The 26,064-nt window shown below is 40.7% G+C and overlaps 1 protein-coding gene across 6 annotated transcripts in view; it reads right to left on the reverse strand.

Annotated features, from left to right (window-relative positions):
* NACC2 (NACC family member 2) overlaps positions 1 to 26,064 on the reverse strand; it is an 89,731-nt gene that overhangs the window by 8,438 nt on the left and 55,229 nt on the right. For 5 of the 6 annotated variants that reach the window (XM_050926698.1, XM_050926699.1, XM_050926697.1 and 2 more), the window contains 4 exons: positions 24,099 to 25,025; positions 8,845 to 9,012; positions 3,147 to 3,252; positions 2,139 to 2,236 (listed from right to left, as the gene is read on the reverse strand). In XM_050926698.1, the coding sequence (XP_050782655.1) occupies positions 2,139 to 2,236; positions 3,147 to 3,252; positions 8,845 to 9,012; positions 24,099 to 24,963 (1,237 nt within the window). In that variant the 5' untranslated portion in view covers positions 24,964 to 25,025. The remainder of the gene's footprint in view (positions 1 to 2,138; positions 2,237 to 3,146; positions 3,253 to 8,844; positions 9,013 to 24,098; positions 25,026 to 26,064) is intronic. The other variant, XM_050926700.1, reaches the window with a different exon arrangement.

Genomic DNA, 26,064 nt, shown 5'->3' on the forward strand with positions numbered 1-26,064 from the left:
ATATTTCTGACTTTTACAAATCAATTAACGTCTTCTGCTACCTCTTCGCCTCCCTCCACACCCTACAGATCTGCAGCTGGGGCTAGAAGGCCCTTAGAGTTCTGCAGCAGAACAACAATTAGGGCGAGGAAAGATTTATTTAACAAATCTAAAAAAAATTGCACTCCACTTCCATTTTGTAGTTAGATATTTACATAAAGATTTACTATCCAGACAGACTCCACTGAGGGGAAAGCATGAGAGGACCCTGGCTTGCACTGCATACCAAGCATACATTAAATAGGCTTCACTGTACTAAAAGACCAGCTTTTTCTAAACCACAGAGTTCCTCACTTGCAGTCAATCCCAAGCACCATTTGCTCTACTAATGTGCTTCTTGTATTCAAAAGAATTACTGTAATAGGCAAATTTTTAACCACTTGTAGCACATATTTTTAAGTATAAACATTCTTTTTTTTTTTTAGGATGACAACTCTCTTAGGATTTCTGTATTGTGACCATTAGTTTTCCCATATTCAGAGCACAGAAAATGGGCCAGATCCTCAGCTAGTATAAATCAGCATAGTTCCACTGGCTTGCGCTACACATTTAGATATCACAAATACAGGAATTAGTTCTTAGGATCTCAGACACTGAAATCATTGAAGTTAAAGAGCATTATTTATCAGTTAAAATGTATAGTGTCTTACCTTCTGGCCTTTTGGGACAGTTTCAGGTTTTAAAACAGTCAAATCCTATTACATTATCAGCTCTAAAATGGATTTTAGTTCCTCTATATACAGACTGGATAAACTGCTTGATATTATACAGAACCATGGTCAGTTTCCAAGTTTAAAAAATGATTTTTTAAAAAAAGCTATTATTGTTTACGTATATCCCTTTTAAAAGGTAATTATTTGCAGAAAGACTTCCTTTTTTACTTACAAAATAAAAAAAAGATTTATAAACAAGCATTTTCAGGGAAATAGGCTGTGAAACACAAATGCTTATACCCAGATGATGAAATAGATTAATCCACCCTAACAAATTCTGATGCAGACTGCAGAATTTCTAATTCTCAGTGGCCAAATTACTCATTAAGAACAAAAAACTGTGCCATAAAGCAGTGGTTCTGAACCAGGGGTATGTGTACCCCCAGGAGTACTCAAGTCCTCTGGGACAGGTTTAGGGGGGTCAGAAATGCAGGGCTGGCATTAAGAGGTGGCAAGTAGGGAAACTGCCCTGGGCCCCACACTATAGGGGGTCCCTGCAAAACTAAGTTACATGCTTCAGTCCTGGCAGCAGGTCCTGGGCTTCAAACAAGGCTCACAAGTCAAAAACAGCCTCAGTATCGCACTGAAACGTTAAGTACAATGCGTCTATCCAATGGATTTATTTTATAATTATATGGTAAAAATGAGAAAACAGTCATTTGTCAGCAATAGTGAGCTGTGACACTTTTGTATTTTTATGTCCGATTTTGTAAACAAGTAGTTTTAAAGTGAGGTGGAACTGGGGGTACTCAAGACAAACCAGACTCCTGAAACGAGTACAGTTGTCTGGAAAGGTTGAGAACCACTGCCATAAAGCACTGCAACTTTCAGACACAGCTATGGTCAGGATCAAGGAGGAGCAGACAGAGAACCACCGAGGGCCCATATGGAAAATCTCTCCTTCAAATATGGTTTGGGACTTTGGCTCTGATCTGCATGGGTGGATCCCTGCACCTACGTGGATCTGGCTGCAGACTCAGAGCCCTAGTTTAGTAAAGTTATTTCACATTTTGTGAAACGGACTGTTTCAGTTATCAAGCATGTAAGCCCATGAAAGAATCTCATCTATTAATAAAAGTATTGTACTGCAAAATTAGCGATTTAAAAAAATACCAAATAAAATTCAAGATAATGTGAACAATAATGTTCAGTTTCAAATTGTCATATTGTCAACACAAAATACTAACTTTAGACAGATAATTGAAAGTATTTTTTAAAAACAGTGAAAAGATTTGAATTTTCACATAACCAATTTCAATGTATAAGGTCACAATTATTATACACTCTTAAGGGCCTTCCCCGGTTTAAATTGCAGCTCTTTCCTAAGCTTTTGCTTTTGTCAGACTGTTCTAACACGGCAACAGTAAATCTCCCCCCTCCCCTTACATTTCACTGCATTAAGAACCCTGCTGTCCAGGGGCTTCCTGCTCGGATCACTCGTGGAGGACCGAATTCCAGTTCCACAGCTATTGGCGAGTGTGTTCCTGCAAGAAAGGGAGAGAAATGCAGATCTTATACCCAGGATTTCAGGTAAGAGTGAAAGCTTAAAGTGATGCAGAGAGATACTGTCTTACTGAGTTTATTCTCTTTCAGGTAGCAACCAAACAGTATATTTTTCAGTTGAGGAATCAGAAAAGCTGGCACTTCAGACCATAGGGGCTGACATCTTGGTTGCTCTGAGACTCAAGCACCCACCAAAAAAACCAGGGGGTGCTTAGCATGCGCAGGGCCAGATTAATGTTTTGTTGGCACCACTCCCGGCTCCGCCCAACCCCTGCTCAGCCTCTTCTCCCTGAGGCCCCCGCATGCAAGGGGAAAGTGGGAGTGGGGAGGAGTAAGCAGCGGATGGGGTCTTGGGAGGGAACACAGGTGAGGGTGACACAATCTGGGCACCGGAGCCCCTTCTCCGTGTGGATCTGGTGCCACAATGCCATTGTAAACCTAGTACTGAGCACCCACGAGTCACAGTGTTGTTGACACTTTCCCATCCAAAAAGCTACAGTGAGACGTAATGTCTTTAAATTGGGATGTTAGTGAGGACATCTTGTAGGTGAGTGCAATGATTTTAATAAACTGTAATTCATGATAATGTAATTAAGTAGTTCATTACTATTTTAATAATGATTACATTGGTAAGATACCAATGATATACACATATTCAATAACTGGAATATGAAAGAAGTGTATAAATATGCTGAAAATAACCTACCCCCAAAACTAGCAGAGTCCTCCCCCATCCCCCAAACACACACACACCTCTTCAAAAGCACCCACTGGCAAAAACAAAAGTCAGCGCTCGTGCTCCAGATTAACCCACTGAAAAGAAGAAAAGCAAGAACAAGTATGGGGAAAAAAGGCTCAAATTAATTTTTTTTTTGTCAAAAAGGAACATACCGGTCAAAGAAAGTGGCTAGAAGACGTCTCAGAAGAACCTTATGTTTGACACCTGCACATAGATGACAGTTCATGAGCTGTCCCCGGGTGATATAAACGCCTGAGCCTGCAAGAGTTAAAGTGTACAGAGTTTAAAACCCACACCCTTATTTTCCCTAAAGCTTTAAATCCCAGTACAGAATGCAACACAAAATATTTCTGTTTTCCTGTTTGGACTGCAAACTCTTCAGGGGAGGGATGGTCTCCTATTATGTGTTTATAAATGATCTGGAAAAAGGGGTAAACAGAGAGGTAGCAAAATTTGCAGATGATACAAACCTACTCCAGATAGTTAAGACCCAGGCAGACTGCAAAGAGCTACAAAAGGATCTCACAAAACTACTTGACTGGGCAACAAAATGGCAGATGAAATTCAATGTTGATAAATGCAAAGTAATGCACAGTGGAAAATATAATCTCAGCTATACATATACAATGATGGGGTCTAAATTAGCTGTTACCACTCAGGAAAGAGATCTTGGAGTCATTGTGAGTAGTTTTCTGAAAACATCCACTTGATGTGCAGCAGCAGTCAAAAAAGCTAACAGAACGTTGGGCATCATTGAGAAAGAGATAAATAATAAGACAGAAAATACCATATTGCCTGTATATAAATCCATGGTACGCCCACAACTTGAATACTGTGTGCAGATATAGTCACCCCATCTCGAAAAAGATATTTTGGAATTGGAAAAGGTTCAGAAAAGGCCAACAAAAATTATTAGGAGTATGGAACAGCTTCTGTATGAGGAGAGATTAATAAAACTGGGACTTTTCAGCTTGGAAAAGAGACGACTCGGGGGGATATGATTGAGGTCTATAAAGTCATGACTGGTGTGGAGAAAGAAAATAAGGGAGTGTTATTTACTCCTCATAACACAAGAATTAGGGGACACCAAATGAAATTAATAGGCAACAGATTTAAAACAAACAAGAGAAAGTATTTCTTAACACAACGCACAGTCAACTATGGAACTCCTTGCCAGAGGATGTTGTGAAGGCCAAGACTATCACAGGGTTCAAAAAAGAACTAGATAAATTCATGGAGGATAGGTCCATCAATGGCTATTAGCCAGGATGGGTAGGGATGGAGTCCCCAGGGCTGGCTCCAGGCACCAGCTAAGGAAGCAGGTGCTTGGGGTGGCCAACAGAAAGGGGCGGCACTCTGTCCGCTATTGGGGTGGCACGGCCAGGTCTTTGGCGGGAATTCGGCGGCAGGTCCCTCAGTCCCTCTCTTCCTCTTTGAGACCTGCTGCCAAAGTGCAGCTGAGGAGGAAGAAAGAGAGTGAAGGACCCGCCGCCGAACTGCTGCTGAAGAATAGAGTGGCGCGATAGGGCTGCTGCTGATCAGCTTTTTCTTTCTTTTTTTTTTTTTTGCCTCTTGAGGCAGCAGAAAACCTGGAGCCGGCCCTGGGTGTCCCTAGCCTGTTTGCCAGAAGCTGGTAATGGACAACAGGGGATGGATCACTTGATGATTTCCTGTTCTGTTCATTCCCTCTGGGGCACCTGACATTGGCTACTATCAGTAGACAGGATATTGGGCTAGATGGGCCTTTGGTCTGACCCGGTAGGGCTGTTCTTATACAGTGCCTAGCACAACAAGGCCATGATTTCAGCTGCATTCTCAAGGGACTGCTGTAAGGCATATAAATAACAGTAACAATGGTTGGGATTTTCAAAGAAGCCTGAGTGAGTCAGGGGTCTATGGGATCTGGGCACTCACTCCCTTGGGGTCTAGTGAGAATCACAGCCCATAATAATAATCCCCTGATTTTATCCAAACAGAAAGATCCACTGCAGTCTGGTGAATGGATCTGGTTACATAAAAGACACACAGTGCTATGATTTATTTCATTTTAAAAATGATCCATAGCAAACTACCACCATCCTTCCAGAGCAACCATCCATTTGGCCTTTCCTTCTGTCAAGGAAAGAGCTGTAGAATACACATTTAAACTAAAAAAGGAGGCTGGCATGGAAGAGAGACATATTTATTTTACAAATCCATTTATTTCCAAGAAACACAGCACAACCCTCGCTGGTAATTTTGGTGAGCTGGGAATTATAGTTTCTAATGCCCAGGAATTGCTGGGTGTCAAATATATTGGCTTAAAGTATGTTTGTAGGTGAGAAATCAACCTTGCTAAGGAAGCTTTACATGTCCAGAGGTTTGAAAACAGACTGTCAGTGTTTTATGGTAGGTCTCTTACCCTTTCATTATCGAACACTTGTATATAGCACATAACTTGCAAAAGCAAACCTACTGTATGCCTCAAAATCTGCCTGCTTACGCAAAGATGGGGAAGTGCATATTTTCTTTTCACGCACTGTTACAATATAAAAGTTATTTTTTTAAATAAAGCTTAAATAGTAGGTCACATCTAGAGCTGGAACAGACTAAGTTCTTGCAGATGCTGAGATATACAGGAGAAATAAAATTACTTCTTGTGTTTCCAGGGAAGCCTATGCACGATTAGATCTGTACTTACCTTTAAAATTAAGAATAAAAGAATATTTAAAAAAACTAGTGGGACAGACTGAGTAAACCTGGAGCAACTGCATTGAGCTCAATAGAGCTCCCGATTTACAATGTAGAAGATCAGTGCTTGCCCCTTTTCCTCTGTGTGAAATGGAGGACTAAACAACATCTGAGCTGTCCTGGGGCAGGCGGTAAAATGACTGCTTGATCTCTTACCAGGTGATGGTTAGCTCCTTTCCTCTTACATACGGTTTTTGGAATACAAGGGTAAGAAGGGGAGACAAAAAAGTGGCACGGTGGGATTTCTGAACCTTGCAGCTTCTCACCATGCTCAGTGCACGCTCTGTCTATCAATCAGTTTTACTATGATCATTTCTAGAGAAATTGGGCAAAGTTTTCAGAATCAATTATGGCAAGAAAAATCTGATGGAAGGAAGTATTTAGTATATGGAGGTTACTAAACTTTCAATGAAAGATTTTTCTTATGTACTTTGGGCACAGCCACCCCCATCTGTTTTTGCTAAGGGTGTGTCTACATCTACAATTTTGCAGCGCTGGTTGTTACAGCTGTATTAGTACAGCTGTATAGGGCCAGTGCTGCAGAGTGGCCACACTTACAGCAACCAGCGCTGCAAGTGGTGTTAGATGTGGCCACGCTGCAGCGCTGTTGCACACCGCAGGAAAGGAGACCTGCTTGGAGGAGGGGTTGGGGAACGCCAGAGCACACCGCAGGGAAGGAGACCTGCTTGGAGGGGGGGTCGGGGAACGCCAGAGCACACCGCGGGGAAGGAGACCTGCTTGGAGGGGGGGTCGGGGAACGCCAGAGCACACCGCGGGGCTGGATACCTGCTTGGAGGGGGGGTCGGGGAACGCCAGAGCACACCGCGGGGAAGGAGACCTGCTTGGAGGGGGGGTCGGGGAACGCCAGAGCACACCGTGGGGCTGGATACCTGCTTGGAGGGGGGGTTGGAGAACGCCAGAGCAAACCGCGGGGAAGGAGACCTGCTTGGAGGGGGGGTCGGGGAACGCCAGAGCACACCGCGGGGCTGGATACCTGCTTGGAGGGGGGGTCGGGGAACGCCAGAGCACACCGCGGGGAAGGAAACCTGCTTGGAGGGCAGTGGAGTTTGCTTGATTACCAGAGAGGCTTCCTCAGGTATGCTGGGATACCTGCTTATTCCACGGAGGTCAACAAAAACGCTGGTGAGTGTCTACACCTGATGACCAGCGCTGGTGATCCAGCGCTGGATCCTCTACACCCAAGGCACGACCGGGTGTACGGCCAGCGCTGCAAACAGGGAGTTGCAGCGCTGGTAATGCCCTGCAGGTATGTACACATCCTAAGTTGCAGCGCTGTAACCCCCTCACCAGCGCTGCAACTTTGTAGTGTAGACAAGGCCTTAGTTTGACACTGTAATTAGCCGCTAAGCCTTTATTTGTTACAGTATTTTGAGAGAGAAGCCATCGGAGAGAATGCCAGATGTTACCAAGGGTAACTTCACTTTAATAAGTAAAAAATAATCCAGGCAGGCACTATCCAAGATATGAATCTACTCTTTTCCAGATTGAAAAATGTAAATCAAGCAAAGATGCCCTGAGCCAATTTGCAGTTCTAACTGTGAAAATAACCTGCATCACTTGATGTCTTTAAGTCTTACATAAAATGCAAGTAGATACAAACTGAATATTCCAGCTACAAAATAAATACTCGGTGTTTTATGCTATTGTACAGTGGGTGCGTTTTATTTCTGCCATCCACTGAAGAAAATATATGTCCTTGATCAGAAAGAAATCTGTCTAGCTAATTTTTTAAATTAACATTCCTACAACAGGCTGAAAATAAATGTGTGCTACTCATAGTATTGTATCCAAGCTATAAAATGATCAGAAAGAAAGGACAACTGGTTTGGCTCGATAGCACTAACTCACTTTTCCCGTCTGTGACGTTTTCCGTCAGAGGAACTCAAAACACTTGACAGGTATTAATTAATCCTCACAACTACCTGTGAAGTTAGTAAGGGCTTTACATAGGTATTACACCACCTGAATAGAGTCACTTCTGGGGTAGAAGACAGCAGTTCATAACACTACACAATAGTGGAGGCAGGAAGTGGAAAAGAATACCATATCCAACTGAAACGGCAATGGGCATTTAGTGAGGTAGACTGTAATTACCCAAATTGGAATTTAGTCTGGACATCAAGGTCAACACATCCCTCTTACATAACAGTGCCATGGGATGTTTAATGGCCACCAAAGGACAGGACTACAGTTTTAAGTCTTGCATATTTTACATCTGCATCCAGCTCTACAACTCCAGTATATCAAACCTAAACAGTACCACGTCTCAGCTTTCTGAATGCCTAGCCAAAATATGCATCCAGGTCAACAGTAGCTGGATTTGGCTGAACCTAGAGAAGACTGAGAAGAATCTGGTGGACAGAGGGAAATGCTTCAAAAACCTTTGCCTCCTCTTGAACATCCCACACTACCCAGGATATCTGTCCTTAGAATGTTAAATTGGTTTCCAGCCTTGGGGTCCTATTGCCTTACTGGTAATTGGTTGCCAAAATTGACCAGTTCCACCTGTGACTAGTCAGAAGATTACAGCCTCATCCTTGCCCCAGATACACCAAATGTGTCCCTAGGGATCGATTCTTGCAATTCATATCTAGGGAGAAACCCACAAGCCCAACACTGTAATCTTTTACCCACTATTAAAGTTTTTGTTGTTTTAATTAAAATCCAAAATGTCTTAATGTGTGTTCATTTCTATAAATCCCACTTCCACTGCTCCGTAAATCTTGACATTTGATAGGTAAAAAATTTTTTTTCCATCTGTGAAACAAAATTAAAATACAGTTGTGATGCAGCCCATACCAATCAGGAAGAATATAAACTTAGGGAATTCAATTAAATGCTAAATTAATTCAATTGAATAATTCCTGCTAATGACACATTCTTCTAACAGTGAATTAAAGGAAATTTAAGATGTTCTATGTTTTTTTTCCCCACTGATTAGTGATGGGTACATTTGTTCATAGTAATACACAAAAAAGGAAAATTTGCATACAATATGTCTGATTGCAACTAAGGTTCAAGGGAGATAAGGGGTAAATTCTAAAAGGAAAGATGTCTAATCTTCAATTATTCTAATGTTAAAAAAAAAAAAGCTATTACCTGCAACAAGTTCAAGTTTTTCTCCGGGATCTCCCTCTGAGTAGAGTTTTGGGTGGCACCGATATCCAATTTGACTGATAAGACTTGCTGGGAGAGCAACTAAATCACGTCGAATGAGGACACACGAACGACTTTCTAGTGGGATCTGCTCTGGCTTCTCTTGAGCTACTTGAAAAAGAATAAACAGGGAGAACTGTTAAATGCTTTTAAGGTGCAGGATCCAAATAAACACAGCTCGATTTTGATGATTCAATATCTTTTTCACAACATTGTTCTTGAAAATAAATAGTTATCTACTCAACAAGAATGATCATTTTATATGTGGAGGCAATGGGCACCCTTATGCTGGAGCCAGGGCTAATATCTGTGATCTTCAGAATGAAGCTTCTCTTGTTCTTACGTTTAAACTCAAGGTCTTCCTTTTTTCCTGATCCCTTTCTGAAAGAATAGCTCATGTAGGAGCCTTGTCTTGAATGGATTCTGAGAGAGGGATTAGTGTAACCTAACTGTGCTTTATTTTTTTTAATCATTTAGAAAAATTGCTATTTCTGAACATCTGAGATCACTCTCTAAATGTGGACAAGTATACAGAATCAGCTTTCTAAAGAGAAGACACAAACTATTGTATGCAACTAACCAAAAATAAAATGTTATGCAAATATATTAGAGGTTTCCCCAAAAGGCCATAAATTGCCCAATCAGGTTAGTAGCTACTTCCCTATAATAACTACTTTTCTTTAATTTTCTGCTGCTGAAAAACGTTATATACACGCTGACAACAAAAGTTAATCTTAGCATCTCAATATTATCCGTCAGCACTCACTTTCCTAAAGCAAAACGTGATTCTTACGTTTCCTTTCCACTCCCATTCCCACTTCCAAGTGTCTAAAATTTTATCTCATCACCACCAAAAAAACCAAAGTTTTATTAAGCTTTGGCTTTAAAAAAAAATTACACTGACATACTAGGATATTGCTGCAACTTCCCTTAAAACATTTAGTTACATACAATTGATGGGGCCTGCCACTGCCTTTTAGCAGATGTTAATACTAAAAAGGTAAAACAAATGAGTTACTACGAACAAACTCTGCACAATGCTAGGTTTTGTGAACATACAGAGGATTAGCTTCCCAAAACGTGTTTATAATGGAAGTCCATTATCATGCTTAAAATTACCTATCACAGCAAAACAGGACTCATACAGATGTGCATAGGTGCTAACTGCATCATCTACAATATATTTTAAGCATTTATAAATTATAAAAATACATCCAACTGTATAATGGTCTACACCTTGATCAACAAGTTTTGATAACATATGTCAAACGCTATACATATGATCAGGACTGCTCCTTGAAAAGGACAAATACACCCTTAATATAATTGAGTATAGATTTATGATTCTTTTAAAAAAAATAGTTAGACAAAAGCATTGGATCAAACATGCCATCACTTAGCCTCTTAAATGTATCTTACTCTCATTATTTTGATGTTTCCTATCCTTCAGGTAGAATAGCAAATCTGGGGACTTCTGTGTAGTTGTTGTTACGGTTCCCACAACAGAAAGGTCTCTTTTACAAAGAAGTTAGTGTTCTAACTAGGACATATCCTGCAGTGTTCTATTATTATGTGACAGCATATTATAGGACAAAAAGTTGTAAAAGCCAACAAAATGTAAGGCTATATTAAGTACCAGCGTAATGCAATATTATTCTTAGGTGAGAAGCCGTTTAAAATGGAAAGTTTTTGTTTCTATGAGATGTGTGGTTTTGTTTTAAGAATCATGGCATCAGCATGTATCTTCTAAAAAAGATCATCTCAATCTACCAGCACACCCAGAACAACAGCCTGGTATTACCATGAATGGATGAGGAACTAATAGTGGAAGTAGGGTGACTAGAAAGCAAATCTGAAAAATCAGGACGGGGGTGGTGGGTAATAGGTACCTATATAAGAAAAAGACCCAAAAATCAGGACTGTCCCTATAAAATCGGGACATCTGGTCACCCTAAGTGGAAGAACAATCCAGACGATATTTTAAAGCATAATTTCTCCTACCACTACGGCCTGATTATCTATGCAAAGTAGAAGTACTTTGTAATGCTGATGTGCAGCTCACTTACATAAGAAATTTGCACCAACAGAAATAATTTTTCTGTTTCAAAGCTCTTACAAGGAGAATTTCCAAATATTCAGATGTACTATTTTAGAATGAAATTGCTGGTTCTTGTGGTGGAAGTATCTAAAGGGGCTGGTATCTTGCTGGTGCTTTTGGACATTGAGAAAGGAAGGATATGAACTGAAAAATATTAGAAGTATTTAATTTAAATAAATCAAGAACTGGAGAGCATTTTATCCAGCACTAATATTCAGACAAAAGCTACTCTAGTCTCCTTACGGTCCCTTTGGTTTTGCCAAAATTGCTCATATAAGCTGTCATAAACAGATAGCTAAGGGTTAATGTCTCTTTCACCTGAAGCACCTGACCAGAGGACCAATCAGGAAACTGGATTTTTTCAACTTTGGGTGGAGGGAATTGAGTGTCTGTGTCTTTGTTTTCTGGCTGCCTGCTTTCTCTGAGCTTTGGAGAAGTAGTTCTACTTTCTAGTCTTCTGTTTCTAAGTGTAAGGACAAAGAAATCAGATAGTAAGTTATATGGTTTCTTTTCTTTGGTATTTGCATGAATATAAGTGCTGGAGTGCTTTGATTTGTATTCTTTTTGAATAAGGCTGTTTATTCAATATTCTTTTAAGAAATTGCCCTGTATTGTGTCATCTTAATACAGAGAGACTATTTGTATTTTTTCTTTCTTTTTTTATATAAAGCTTTCTTTTAAGACCTGTTGGAGTTTTTCTTTACTGCAGGGAAATTGAGTCTGTACTCACCAGGGAATTGGTGGGAGGAAGAAATCAGGGGAGATCTGTGTGTGTTAAAGTGGCTAGCCTGATTTTGCATTCCCTCTGGGTGAAGAGGAAAGTACTTTTTGTTTCCAGGATTGGGAACAGAGAGGGAGATTCACTCTGTTTGAATTCACAGAGCTTGTGTCTGTGTATCTCTCCAGGAGCACCTGGAGGGGGGAAGGGAAAAAGGATTATTTCCCTTTGTTGTGAGACTCAAGGGATTTGGGTCTTGGGGTCCCCAGGGAAGGTTTTTCAGGGGGACCAGAGTGCCCCAAAACACTCTAATTTTTTGGGTGGTGGCAGCAGGTACCAGGTCCAAGCTGGTAACTAAGCTTGGAGGTTTTCATGCTAACCCCCATATTTTGGACGCTAAGGTCCAAATCTGGGACTAAGGTTATTACATGGTGTAGCAGTGGTGGGATATAGACAGAATCAAGAAGCCAGTAGGAATATTATATTTTTCTTTTCTCTGCTAAGGGCTTTTTAGCAGAGAGAGAAACAGTTGGTTTTAAAAGGGAACCAGAGAGAATTTTTTTTTTCTGCTCTCTCTGGCAGTTTGTGGCTTGCATGGTAAGCAAGAAGCCATTACCGGACTATTAACAGTCTTTTGTCACACAATAGCCCTCCCATTAGGAGTCAAGTACCAGCACTTATAGGCATGCAAATAAAGTGGTTTTTCTGGTTTCCCTTCATTGAACATTAGCTAGAAAGAGAAAAAGAAAAAAGGCACTGTTGCTAGGCAGACTTCAGGAGGCAACAGAGAACCTGCAGTTCAAAAGATAAACACCGGAGGGCACCCCAACACAAGAAAACAGGAACCATGACTTCTAAGGCAAAAATTGACGCCGAAGAACAAATCAAAGAAGCTGAACACAGGCGAGAGATGGAAAAACACAAACAGCAACTGGAAATAAAACAAAAAGAGATGGAGATGAAAGAAAGAGAAGAACAGATCAAAGAGGCAGCCTACCAAAGAGAACAGGCAGCCTACCAAAGAGAACAGGCAGCCAAAGAGGCAGCCAAGGAGGCAGCACACAAAAGAAAACTAGAAGAAGAAGAGGTGGCCCACCGCCGAGAAATGGAAAACCACCACCGAAAAATGGAAAAACAACAAAAAGAGAATGAAGAGAAGGAAAAACAGATGGGTATAATCCGCCCATCTTCCAGTGCATGGGCATCTCCAGTGGTTCTGGTACCCAAACCAGATGGGGAAATACGCTTTTGCGTGGACTACCGTAAGCTAAATGCTGTAACTCGTCCGGACAACTATCCAATGCCACGTACCGATGAGCTATTGGAAAAGTTGGGACGTGCCCAGTTCATCTCTACAATAGACTTAACCAAGGGGTACTGGCAAGTACCGCTAGATGAACCTGCCAAGGAGAGGTCAGCATTCGTCACCCATGCGGGGGTGTATGAATTCAATGTCCTTCCTTTCGGCCTTCGAAATGCACCCGCCACCTTCCAGAGGCTGGTAGATGCTCTACTAGCTGGACTGGCAGAATTTGCAGTTGCCTACCTCAATGATGTGGCCATTTTTTCAGACTCCTGGCCCGAACACCTACTACACCTGGAAAAGGTCTTTGAGCGCATCAGGCAGGCAGGACTAACTGTTAAGGCCAAAAAGTGTCAAATAGGCCAAAACAGAGTGACTTACCTGGGGCACCAGGTGGGTCGAGGAACCATAAACCCCCTACAGGCCAAGGTGGATGCTATCCAAAAGTGGCCTGTCCCACGGTCCAAGAAGCAGGTCCAATCCTTCTTAGGCTTGGCCGGATACTACAGGCGATTTGTACCACACTACAGCCAAATCGCTGCCCCACTGACCGACCTGACCAAAAAGACCCAGCCAAATGCAGTTAAGTGGACTAATGAGTGTCAAAAGGCCTTTACCCAACTTAAGGCAACGCTCATGTCTGACCCTGTGCTCAGGGCCCCGGACTTTGACAAGCCATTCCTAGTAACCACAGATGCATCTGAGCGTGGTATAGGAGCGGTGCTCATGCAGGAAGCAACAGATCACAACTTCCATCCTGTCGTGTTTCTCAGCAAGAAACTGTCTAAGAGGGAAAGTCACTGGTCAGTCAGTGAAAAGAAATGCTATGCCATTGTGTACGCCCTGAAAAAGCTACGCCCATATGTTTGGGGACGGCGGTTCCAACTACAAACTGACCATGCTGCACTAAAGTGGCTTCATACTGCCAAGGGGAACAACAAGAAACTTCTTCGTTGGAGTTTAGCTCTCCAAAATTTTGATTTTGAAATTCAACACATCACAGGAGCTTCTAACAAAGTAGCTGATGCACTCTCCCGTGAAAGTTTCCCAAAATTCAGTAGTTAAAAAGTTTTCTTAAAATGTAAAAGTCTGTTAGTTATATACTTAGTAGTATATGTAAAGGTGCATGTGTTGTATTAATCTGTTTATTTTCAAGTTCTAGAAGGAAATCGCCGCCAGTGAGCTTCCCCACTGTCTGCAATTTGGGGGGCGTGTCATAAACAGATAGCTAAGGGTTAATGTCTCTTTCACCTGAAGCACCTGACCAAAGGACCAATCAGGAAACTGGATTTTTTCAACTTTGGGTGGAGGAAATTGAGTGTCTGTGTCTTTGTTTTCTGGCTGCCTGCTTTCTCTGAGCTTTGGAGAAGTAGTTCTACTTTCTAGTCTTCTGTTTCTAAGTGTAAGGACAAAAAAATCAGATAGTAAGTTATATGGTTTCTTTTCTTTGGTATTTGCATGAATATAAGTGCTGAAGTGCTTTGATTTGTATTCTTTTTGAATAAGGCTGTTTATTCAATATTCTTTTAAGAAATTGCCCTGTATTGTGTCATCTTAATACAAAAAGACTATTTGTATTTTTTCTTTCTTTTTTTATATAAAGCTTTCTTTTAAGACCTGTTGGAGTTTTTCTTTACTGCAGGGAAATTGAGTCTGTACTCACCAGGGAATTGGTGGGAGGAAGAAATCAGGGGAGATCTGTGTGTGTTAAAGTGGCTAGCCTAATTTTGCATTCCCTCTGGGTGAAGAGGAAAGTACTTTTTGTTTCCAGGATTGGGAACAGAGAGGGAGATTCACTCTGTTTGAATTCACAGAGCTTGTGTCTGTGTATCTCTCCAGGAGCACCTGGAGGGGGGAAGGAAAAAAGGATTATTTCCCTTTGTTGTGAGACTCAAGGGATTTGGGTCTTGGGGTCCCCAGGGAAGGTTTTTCAGGGGGACCAGAGTGCCCCAAAACACTCTAATTTTTTGGGTGGTGGCAGCAGGTACCAGGTCCAAGCTGGTAACTAAGCTTGGAGGTTTTCATGCTAACCCCCATATTTTGGACGCTAAGGTCCAAATCTGGGACTAAGGTTATTACATAAGCACACACCAAAAGCACAACCGTCACTGCAAAAATATATCCTGGGGACAGGTTCAGGGACACTGCTTGCAGAAGGGTCCAGTTCTTCTCTCCCATTTAGAGCCAATGAACGAACACTATATACTGCACACCTTTGCATGACTCCCTATGACAGGGAAGTATTCAGGTATAGCACAAATACCATACACAGCATTAGGGGATACGGGGGTCATTTAGGTTAGATGTCTGATGTGCTTAATAGATGCTGTTCAGGAAAAGGATAGCATACGTTTAGGAGTCAACAGATATCAAAATCGGGCATCAGGTTTTTTTTTGGTGACGCCACAATGTTTTTTAAATGCAAGAGCCACAGCAAGGGATAAAGATTAGGCCATATTATTTCATATTGCTTGTGTTAATTGCGGGCAAGCTTGCCAGAGAAAGTGTTCCAGCAGCTTGTCAATTCTTTCTACACAGTCATGGTTTATACTGGTGAGCAAAGGCATAAAGTACCACACACACAAAAACAAAACTCCCTGCACTATTTGTTTAAAGCTGCAATTATTATTTTAATTAATGGCTTTGGGTGAAAAAATGCAAAAACTATTTATTGCCACTTTAAAAACTGGCAGAACATAAGCTGTTAAAAGGGTAAGAACATAGAGACATTAATTTTCCAAGGGCTGTTAAAATGGTTCCATGTTAGTGTCTTTGTAAAAAATAAAATTAAAGTCAAGTTAAAGAGCTGCAGTAATTGTAGAGAAAGTATCCTTGAACAGTTGCAGCCAACAGAGCAAAAATCCAAACATTTCACAACAGAAGGCAGACACTGTGGTTTGTAACCATCATTCTTATACATTTTAAAGAAAAACATTTAGACTGAGATTGTGGTTAGTTACTATTTTCCATAACCACATAGATGTGATTTTAATTTATCTTGCTAGATAAAGTTTGTTAACAGCTTTAAAAGCAAGCAAAGCTAAAACATGATCCCCATCAATGAATTAACAAACAAACAATAATTATTTGCATGTATAGAATGTTTTTCATACATATATTTCAAAGCACTTTACAAAGGTTGGTACCATGGAAAACTGAGGCACACGATGGTTAAGTGACTTTCCTAAAGTCATACAAGTAGTCCTGGAATAGAACCCAGGCCCTCTTTCTCCAACTCTTTATGCATTTCTTTTTCAAACTAACTGTTGTAATTGCAGGAAGTTAAACATACATAACATTCAGACCAGCAAACAAGCTGCACCAGATGACAGACAGTGGATTGTAAGTTTCTGTGCATGTCACACAGAGTGACTCTGAAGGTACATCAATTTTTGGGCTGGCCAGTCTTGATACTGCAATAATAAATAATGCAAAGAAAGCAATAGGATGCAGTCAAGAGACTGTACTGCCCCGGTATTTGTTAACTTCCTAGAGTAACTAATTCCAGCTGAAGCCGGTGTCAGTCCCATTTCCTGAAATCCAGCTACTTGGTCTGAAAAACAACTTTAACTAATAGTACAGACAACACTGATCTGCCCATATTGTGTTTCTGGAGATACACACGCACACACATACAATATTGGGAAATGTCAGAGATATTTTGGCAGAAAAAAATATTGTTCTGATTTATTTATAAGTGCCCTGTGTGTTTAAACATAAGAACCAACAACAAGGCCATAGGTGACTTAACATTCTCTTTTCTGAACCAAACCGTCACATGAGACTTCAGCCAAAATTTGTGCTAGAAAAAAAACCCACACAGCGTAATCCAGATTAATCTATTCTAATATAATCCAATATTGTTTCTCTTGCTTATTGCCTCTGTCTATAAAAAAAATCTTGTTTATATATGGACACATCTCATTTGTGGATTTTGTTTTGGTTAAAGAATTAGTACAACTCAAACAAGATTAAACAAACTTTATCAAAGATTTAGGTCTTTTTTAATGCTACTGTACTTCAATGTATATTAATCACTGCACACAGAACTGGAGCATAAAAAAGCAGGGTACAAAACACTTTGGCCCCATGTTTTCAAAGAAAGCAAGTCTGTTTGGCCTTTATGCTCTACAGAACAGGATAGTATTCGTGTCTAATTAATTTGTATCTTCGGAGGGCAGCTGCTCCTCTTCCTCTGAATGAAATGGCAAACAATGTGAAGTATTGTCTAATATAGTTTTGTACTAGACCAAGAAAGCAGCTTACCAGCTAACGCAGAAGAAAACAAGAAATAATTTAAAAGGCAGTGGAAGCTATGAAGTAGCACCAATATATTTAATTTACACAAATATATATTTGAGTCTGAAACTTGGAAGCGTTTCATAACATGCGGCAACTGAACTACAAGAGGACACAGCCAGGATTTCAGTATAGAAAACTACCTCAAAGCTCCCTGATTGGGTGAAAACTTTGTGCCAAACGCTGGGAAGTGCTGAAATTAATAGGAATTACTGGCACTCAACAACTTGTGGCATTGGTCCCTTCCAGCACCTCCTTGGTGGTGCTGAGCGCCTTTGTTCCACAGGCCCTTAAGACGCACTCTGCTTCGCAGAGGTCTGTTATGTAAGGTCTTCCATTTCTAAGCATCACTGTTTTAGCTGACAATGGGCTGTTACAAACCATTAGATCTTTAGAAGTATTTTATTATTACCTTTTATTACACAGTTCTAAGAAGCAATAATCCAACTGGCTATACATTTGTAAATATTATTCATATGATGTTAAAAAAACTAATACAAATTAATTACTGTACCTATAAAAACTTTTTAAAAAGTAGAAGTTATAAGCAAAAATGAAATTCTGACGATCTAGACAATGAAGAACAGGTTAACTGGCAGGGCTGACAAGAAAGGTAAAAGGGGGACAATTGTACCTGAACTCCGTTCTCAGCCCCCTCCCTATATCTGTAACTGGGTGAAATGGGAGGGGCTGCAGCCCCAGCAAACAATGTACCATGGCCTCAAATGTCTCTTGATAGGCTGTTAATGGGCCTAGTGCACATGCATCCGTTCAGAAAGAATGACAGTAATATGTCAGTGTCCAACATTTTCACACTGGGATGCCCAAATCATGTAGTTAGGCGCCTAAATAGGTGACCTCATTTCAGAGGTGCTCAGCACCCATGTCTCTGATTGACTTTAATGAGCATTGCAAGTGCCGAGATTTTGATGTCTAATTTCAGGCATCCAAATTGGAAACTGTTGACTGTACTCCCTAAAGACCAGTTACTTTAATATCGTCTTGGCTCTTGCCAACTCAAGGAGCAGCAATACCAGTTCCCCCTTGGAGGTTCACAACTCCAGAGGGTTTCATCTGGATTCTCTTCTTATTCTTCTCATTCACTTTTCTCCAGGGTAGGGAAGTATTATTATTCCTATTTTACAGACAGAGAACAGAGAGAGCAGCTGAAGTTACTCGAGCCTGGTCACACAGGAAATGTGAACCCAGAAGTCTTGGCTCCTAGTCCACTGTCGCGTCCACAAAATCATCCTCTTCTCACCTATCATGGGTGACTGGAATTTTGAAGCACACACCTAGCTGCCCTCTCTTCCCCACAGAGTCAGAAGTTTCCTTTCAAACAAAGAGTTTACAAGAATCCCTAAGTCACACTTGCTAGGTAGCGGACATGAAAACAGTAGCCAACATCAGCACCTATTTTCACAGATTCTTAGAAGATTTACTGGCAAGCGGCATGTATGTTTCTAGATAAATACACGCACGTGTGCATGCACACAAGAAGAAAAAATGATAATATAGTCTACTATAGAACTATACACAGTTTACTAATGGTGCCTTTTGCAGCAGTATACTCAAATGTAGAGATATGGTGTGTGTCCTATTTATACACAGAGTTAATCTGGAAGAACAAGAACAATATTATTGGCTTATAAATGCCTATATCTTGCCTTTGTTTCAGATCTCAGACAGGAGTGAAACATCTGCCAGTCTAAAATTAAACATCTGTGTTTTACTGTGAAGAAACAGGGACTAGAAGTTTAATGCCAAAAAAGGTCTGATGCAGAATGACACCCATGTGGATCTTAAGTTTCCTCAGGCTGCCGAGTCCTTAATAAGAGGGAGAATTTCTTGCCTTCAGGTTGTTTTCTGTGATTTGGTTCATACAAGTTTAGAACAATTCACATCGATTAGACAGGCGGCTGCCAATGAAGCCAAAGATTTTCCACACCCTCTAGTCGGCATTACACCTTCCCCCTTTTTCCCTCACAGCCATTAGAGTATTCCCACTTTTACAATAAGAAGATAAGACCAGCTCTGTCTGATGAGTGTGATGCCCTGTTCATTTCAGAGACCCATTTTCCTCTTTCTCCTCTATGTTTGTACCTAGTTTGGTGTTCTTTTATATTTCCTGGAAAATATATTAATTCTTGGCTTCTATTGACTGCCTCCTGCCTGATCCTAAGGGTCAGACTACTCATTGATCTGTATCGGAGGCAACTGAATCAAAGAAAGATGACTGCAGTTAAAACAAGCAGATTTATAAAGATTGCAATTATTTGGTTTCAAGATGTTCAAGGGATTATTGCTACTGGCTGTGGTTTAAATTGTAACATTTACTTTCTAAGTTTGGTCTGGGATCATCTTCATACACTATGCTATGTATACTCTCACTAAAGATTTTGGATTGTTTCTTGCCCTTTTCCCTTACTGTCAAGAAATCAGAGGGCCAGGAGAGAAAACTATTCTCTTAGCTAATTACTGCAATTTTATCCTATAAGAGCTACTTTAGATGAACTTTCAATGAAACATGCATGTGCCAGTTTGGTATTTCATAACTTTCAGGTCCATTCTTTATACTCTAGAAATTCGTTGCATGAGGATTTAAAGACACTTGGTGCAATTTCACTTGTGCCTGTTGAAACTGAATAAAATCAAATACACCCGCTAAACAGTAAAGTGACTGAAAAGAATATGGTTTGATATTGAAAGATGATGAGCAGCTGAAGTTCCATTGAAATCCTTTCAGGATCAGGCCCACGGTGCTAGAGTTAAAGCGATAAGTATTTTGCTTTTGTTTAATCTCCTACCTAGTTGCATACGTCTCAAATCAAATGCTAGATTCCATAAGAAGACTAATTAGTTTCTTTACGGCCTAAATGTTCTCCAAGTCTGGACCTATTTACAGAACAAAGAACCATCATATGGAAATGCTACAAATGCACACCCACAAGTTATGCAAATCCTGATGATGATGATAATAAATAATAATAATAATAATACCCAAAGCCAAACACACACACACAATTCTAACATCCTCTGACTCTATACTGGAATGTGATGTGAGGAATGGCCAGTTTCTGAAGTCTGGTCTGATCCAGAATGGCAATTCTTATATTTCCCTCTGAAAATTAGGGACTTCTTTCATGACAGCTAAGCTTTAATTCTTACATCTGCAATGTTTTTTAGAAGGGAAGTCAGCCTTCCCCTGGATTTATTTTCAGTTTCTTTTGCACTTCAGCATTCCTTATGGTTCACCACACCGTGCCATTGTTTCTAAGTCAGCTACTTAATGACGCTTAAGCTTTACTCTGACTTTCTACCATCAAAGCCCTTTGCCAAGGTCATGAATTTGCATGTTGTTTCTTTCATTTGTGCCGAATTTCAGAGATTCAGTCTGTTTTTTTCAGAAAGGCTTTTACATGGGAGAAAATAAACAAGAATCTACAATACCCAACTGCTTTCAGAACAGACCTAATGAACAATGGCCGGGACCATCCTATGAGCCTTCTTCACTGGCATTCAGCACCCTGCAGAACCAGGCCCCGACATGGAGATGAAAGACAACAGAGGACACTGAAAAAAAATTCAGTTTCAGCTTTAAATGTCCCCTTACAATGAAGCAGACAAATGTCTTTAACAATGGATACCTGGCACCATTCTGAATTACACTAAACTGTGCAAGGAAAGAGAGAAAAAAAAAGAGGGGCGGGGAGGTCTGTGTGCTCCTTTTTTGGCTTTGTTTTTGTTTAGACTCAAAAGGCTCTTGGAAACTTTGGCAATCACTGTTTTACACGGCTTTCCCCTGTCTTTTGTGAGATTGTCAAGATCTATGTGCCGGGAGCAGGATTAGCTTTTCCTTGCTCTTCCATGTTGTAGGGTTTTTCATTCTGTGTCTTTTGAAGGAAGGTTTTATTCAGAGTCATTGACACACAGTGAGAGTTACACAAGTCCATAATCGGATGGAATAGCCTGAATTTTCATTTCTTTTTTAAATCTTTCCTTCTCTCATCCCCAGATTTCAGGGCAGCCTGGGACTATGGCTATGGTTAAAAGAGAAAACCCTTTTTCAATGTGCTTGTGCAGGAGAGACATGTTCTAGCTAAAATTTTACTGATTATAACCCTGGGGGAGGGGGCACTGGCTGGCCCTTCAAGTTGGACAGAATGGTGACAATGCGACCTCCTACTTGGTGTGAGCTCCTCTGTCATTCCACCGTACCTCCCTAGACAAACTACCCATGGCTATGCCTCGTCCAGCAATTCAGAAGCCTACTCACAATCTGCATAGGGAGAAAGAAAATATTACTCCTCTTCTGGATCATCAGATCCAACCTAAAGGCTAGACAAGTGAAAAATTATCAAAGCCGGCAAGTCAGCTGTTTAAGTTTTCTATTTTCTGAGTGGAGCAGCTCTGTTTTAATGTTACACAGTAATAAGAGTTATATGCAACAGCCTGCTGGCTTAGTAGTCGCACACTGTACCATCCTATAGTCTTCTGTGTGTCTACTGAATTTGTTCTGTTCTGCTATTATATAAATAGGCCCCATGGCTGAGAAACAAAATATTGTATACAAGGGTATAATCCTGTTTCTCTAAAGAACAATGTTAGAAATGCTCAACATTATGAAGACAAACACTACTCAGTCATAACGCTCTGCAGTGGGGAAGATGGGGGGGGGACAGGACAAACATCCATGCAAACAGCCTCAGCTCTGTCCAGTTAGATGGAAATTTTGAAACACGTCCTATGCATCACCAACATCCTCCATCCCACCAACTAGCTAGCCAGCCGAGGACTTTACAGCAAATATATAGCGCACACATCATTCCCTAGAATTCCTTAGTCTATTCCTTTCTGAAAGTTTACAGTCAGTACAAGGAATTTGGATTCTTTCCTCAGAAACAGCAACTGAAAGAGCAGACTGGCTTTTTAGAAACTGTTTTAATATTTAAAAAAAAAACCAAACACCTCAAAATTTGCCAGTAGCAGTATTTGCTGTGAGAGCGGAAAGGCCAGTTTAAACAAGATACAGTTTCCCCTACACCTCCAGTAAAACACATGGCAATGATTTCTTCTCATCTATCCACTTACAGATTTGTACAGCAAGAACGTTACTGTTCAAACAGAAGTTTGGGGTTCTGTTTTTATGGAGAGGGTTGGAAAGCCACACTTGGGAGTGTCTTGGTGCTGAGAATTACCACCACCATGAATTACATAACTGGATCAAACAGAGGTTGTTAATGCAACATTTTCTACCCATCTCTAAAAATAAAATGGTTCCAAGGAAAGGAAGCCAACTTTTCAGCATATGTGAGAGAGCTAATATTTTCAAATTAGTCATTTTTGATCCAGGAATTACAACGGGAAATAGTAACAGTGAAAACTAAGCACAGACTAAAGAAAATTCTGCATTGCCAGCTTGACAAATCTCAAAAAAACCATGAAATATGTTTCCACCCAGGAACTGAATACAAATCAAAGCTGCATTCTCAAACACCTGCAGCACCAATTAAGAGTCAACTGTGTTCATCCAGGAGCCTCTTTTTGGAATGCAGAAAGAACATACATCTCCCAATATGTTCTTTTGAAATGCCTCAGAGAGAAATGCTAGCTGTTGAGATTAGAATCCCCACATGTTTGCTACCACATTGCCTCTATCCTCCTCTCTAGCCCTCCAAAAAAGCCAAAACAAAACAGGAACCAGAGACATTTCCAAATGTCAGTTCAAGATCTTGAAGATGAACAAGGCCAATGCGGTTGTTTTTCAGAAAAGTTTATCGCTTGTGAGGGAAGCAGAAAAGAGAATGTCCCCTCATATACTCATACTGCAAAATCACAACACCTGTGTCTCCTGGGTGGCAGAACCCAGTAGTTCCTTGTCTAGCAATTCATTGCTGAGAAAATGTTCTCCTTTAGCTAATGCTTTCACAGTGCAATACTAGCAGGTGATGAGTTAGGTTAATGAAGACTTTTAACTAGTCCGATCAATTATTTCTGAAGAGAAAAAGGGAACTTAACTGATAGCATACAAGATAAAAGTCTTGGCTGAGATATATGTGTTAGGGATAGGGGGAGAAAGGTTTGTTTAAATTATTTCTGATATACCAGAAATCTGATTTATTTGAGGTATTTGGATGGAGAGAGCAAGATATACCTTATAATTGATTTTTGTAAAAACAGGAGGGAGTAGTGGGGAAATAAATGGATGAAGTGATTTGCAATTGGATATAAAGCCTTTCACCTTCAGATTGCCGGTCCTAATCCAAACCAGGATGGGTAGTGGTTGAGGTAGCTCTTGGATGACCTACTGTATGTGAAATTAGTTGGCACTCTCAGTTCAGCAGTTAATGGATAGGTGTCCATGTTACAAAAGCATAAAACAAATGGAGTCCCTGGCTGAGACTGCCAACAGGAGGAGGCTAAGGATTAAATAGACTATGGTCACTGCACTACTCTCTCACCCCTACATGTGATCTCTCCAGTTCTGAGAAGAGGCACATTAGTGGAGTGATGGTGGTGAAGTTTGTATTGTCCTCTGCCCATGCTGTACATGTTCTGTGGATAGAGAATTCAAGTTTCCTGGGCTGTCAGACCAGCAGTTTTCAACAGCATTAAATTCACAAACACAAATCTTCATGTGTAAACAAGCAGGATATAAAAAAACCTGATGAACAATCCAAAAAATATATTCTGGACAAAGGAGAAAAGGACCAAGTAGCAACTTAAAGAGGAAGAGAAAAACAAAGGGGTTAGGGAAAGGGAATGTTTTGGTTTATTACCTGAATATCCTCCTGAGGATTTGATGTACATCTGACCATACTGTTCTTCGACCATAGTATCATAAGCCTCATCATCTTCTTCATCCTCCTCATTGTGGTAGGAAGTGGGACTATCAGTAGTTGGAATGCTGCTGGCTCCTGGGCTCGTCCTCTCCCCTTGGGAGTACTGCACTTGCTGTATGTTTGGGATGAGAGTAGCTAAGCTGGGCATTCCATAGTATGAAACACGAGACAACTTTAGTGGAGCAGCATTAGAAACGCTTCCTCCTGTACTATCCCGAGTGCTGGCTTCCAAGGGTCGCTTGGCAGGAAGGCCTGACACTGCTGTGGGTTGCAGCTCGAGATTTTCGTGTTTCACCCGGGTGAGGAGCGGGATGGGCATGGAAGGGGACATGACGTAGGGCACAGAACCAGACTGCAATTGGTTACAAGGGCTCTGAGGTTCCGAACTAGGATCTTCTATCATGGTGGTTTGAGAGTCACAGTGGGGAGAACTCACTTTGAACATCAAGTCTGTCCCTTTTTCTACGATATGTTGGATCTGTAGGAAACCTGCAGTATACATCACTACCAGCTGTTCACTCGCGGCCATTGTGAGTTTCCCAGTGTAACAAAATGAAAGGATTTGCTGGAAGCAGGCTGGTGGCACCGTACCTGGGAGCTCAAATGCACTTTTGCTGTTCCCGCTAAACAAGTCTCTGAAGTACAGGCTGCTGGCTGCTAACACTGCACGATGTGCCTTGAAGGCTTGGCCTTTGACAACTATGGAGACATCACAGTAAAGCCCCAACAGCCTCTGCTCATTCAGGCAGCCCAAGACGGTGTTCCCAAAGTTGGGAATTTCTATGTGCAGCATCTGTGACATGGCTCAGGATTAGTTGGAGCTCCTTAGACATGCAGTGCAGAAGTATCCAAAGTAGGGTACATCTGAAAAATGAAGAAGGCAGGGAGAAAAAAAACAGCATTTTTAGACAGTTCTCTACAACAAACAAATAAAAACAAAAACAAATAACCTAACACAACTGAAGACTCAAAACTAAACCTAAGGGCTGATGTACAACACCAACTGTTTATAAAATTACTTATTGCTGTTTTTAAACAAACTTTTTAAAACAATGTATTTAAATATTCAAATATTCTCAATTTTTTTTTAATTTATCATTGGTTCTTTCCTCTGGAGTTTAAAGTAAACAGGATAATATGGATGGTAACAGAGTCAGAATGAACAGCAAGGTAGCCCTACTAATATTCAACAGACCTTTGGAAATGGATAAAAATACCTGCTGAAACTCAAGATGAAATAGTTACAAAACAATGTGCCATTTTGTCTGAAATAAATATAGCATTCTGTCTAAGCAGTTACTGCAATGAAAACATATTTTCATGATCCTAGACAATTCCCCTACACTTGTTTTAAAAAAGAAAATATTCAGAGTTAAACTACTTCTAAGTGAAATTACAAATGCCATTTCATTGAAAGGGTATCAAAATTAAGCCAGGTAATTGAGCCCAAACAAACAAAACCAAGGTACTGCAGTAAACTTAACATCAAGTCATTTGTTTTTTTCTTTTAAATACAGACGAGGGCAAGAGAGTCTCCACATACGTCCCCCTCCGGCCAGTGCCCTATGTTCTGTTCCTGGTCATAGTAAAAAGGGATTCTGCAGGGGACATAGTGCAAGTCTAATCCAAGACGAGACACGCACCCTGTAATAGGAACAACTCCATCTTCCGAAATCAGAAACAGGACTCTCAAGAATGCCTCTGAACAAACTTAGGTAAAAAAAATATATCTTCAGCCTATCCGACTTTCGACTTTGCATCAAATAACAGCACACAGTGTGCTGGTTTAGGGTATCAGCACCTTTTGGGGATGAGAATAATTTCTCCTTTTCGGTACAGAAAGAGGCAAGCTCTGAAACAAGCCCTATAGGACCAGTAAGATTAAATTAGGTAATTTTAGTGC

Source organism: Gopherus flavomarginatus, chromosome 17 (genome assembly GCF_025201925.1).
Source record: "Gopherus flavomarginatus isolate rGopFla2 chromosome 17, rGopFla2.mat.asm, whole genome shotgun sequence".
In the NCBI taxonomy this organism is placed as follows: domain Eukaryota; kingdom Metazoa; phylum Chordata; order Testudines; family Testudinidae; genus Gopherus; species Gopherus flavomarginatus.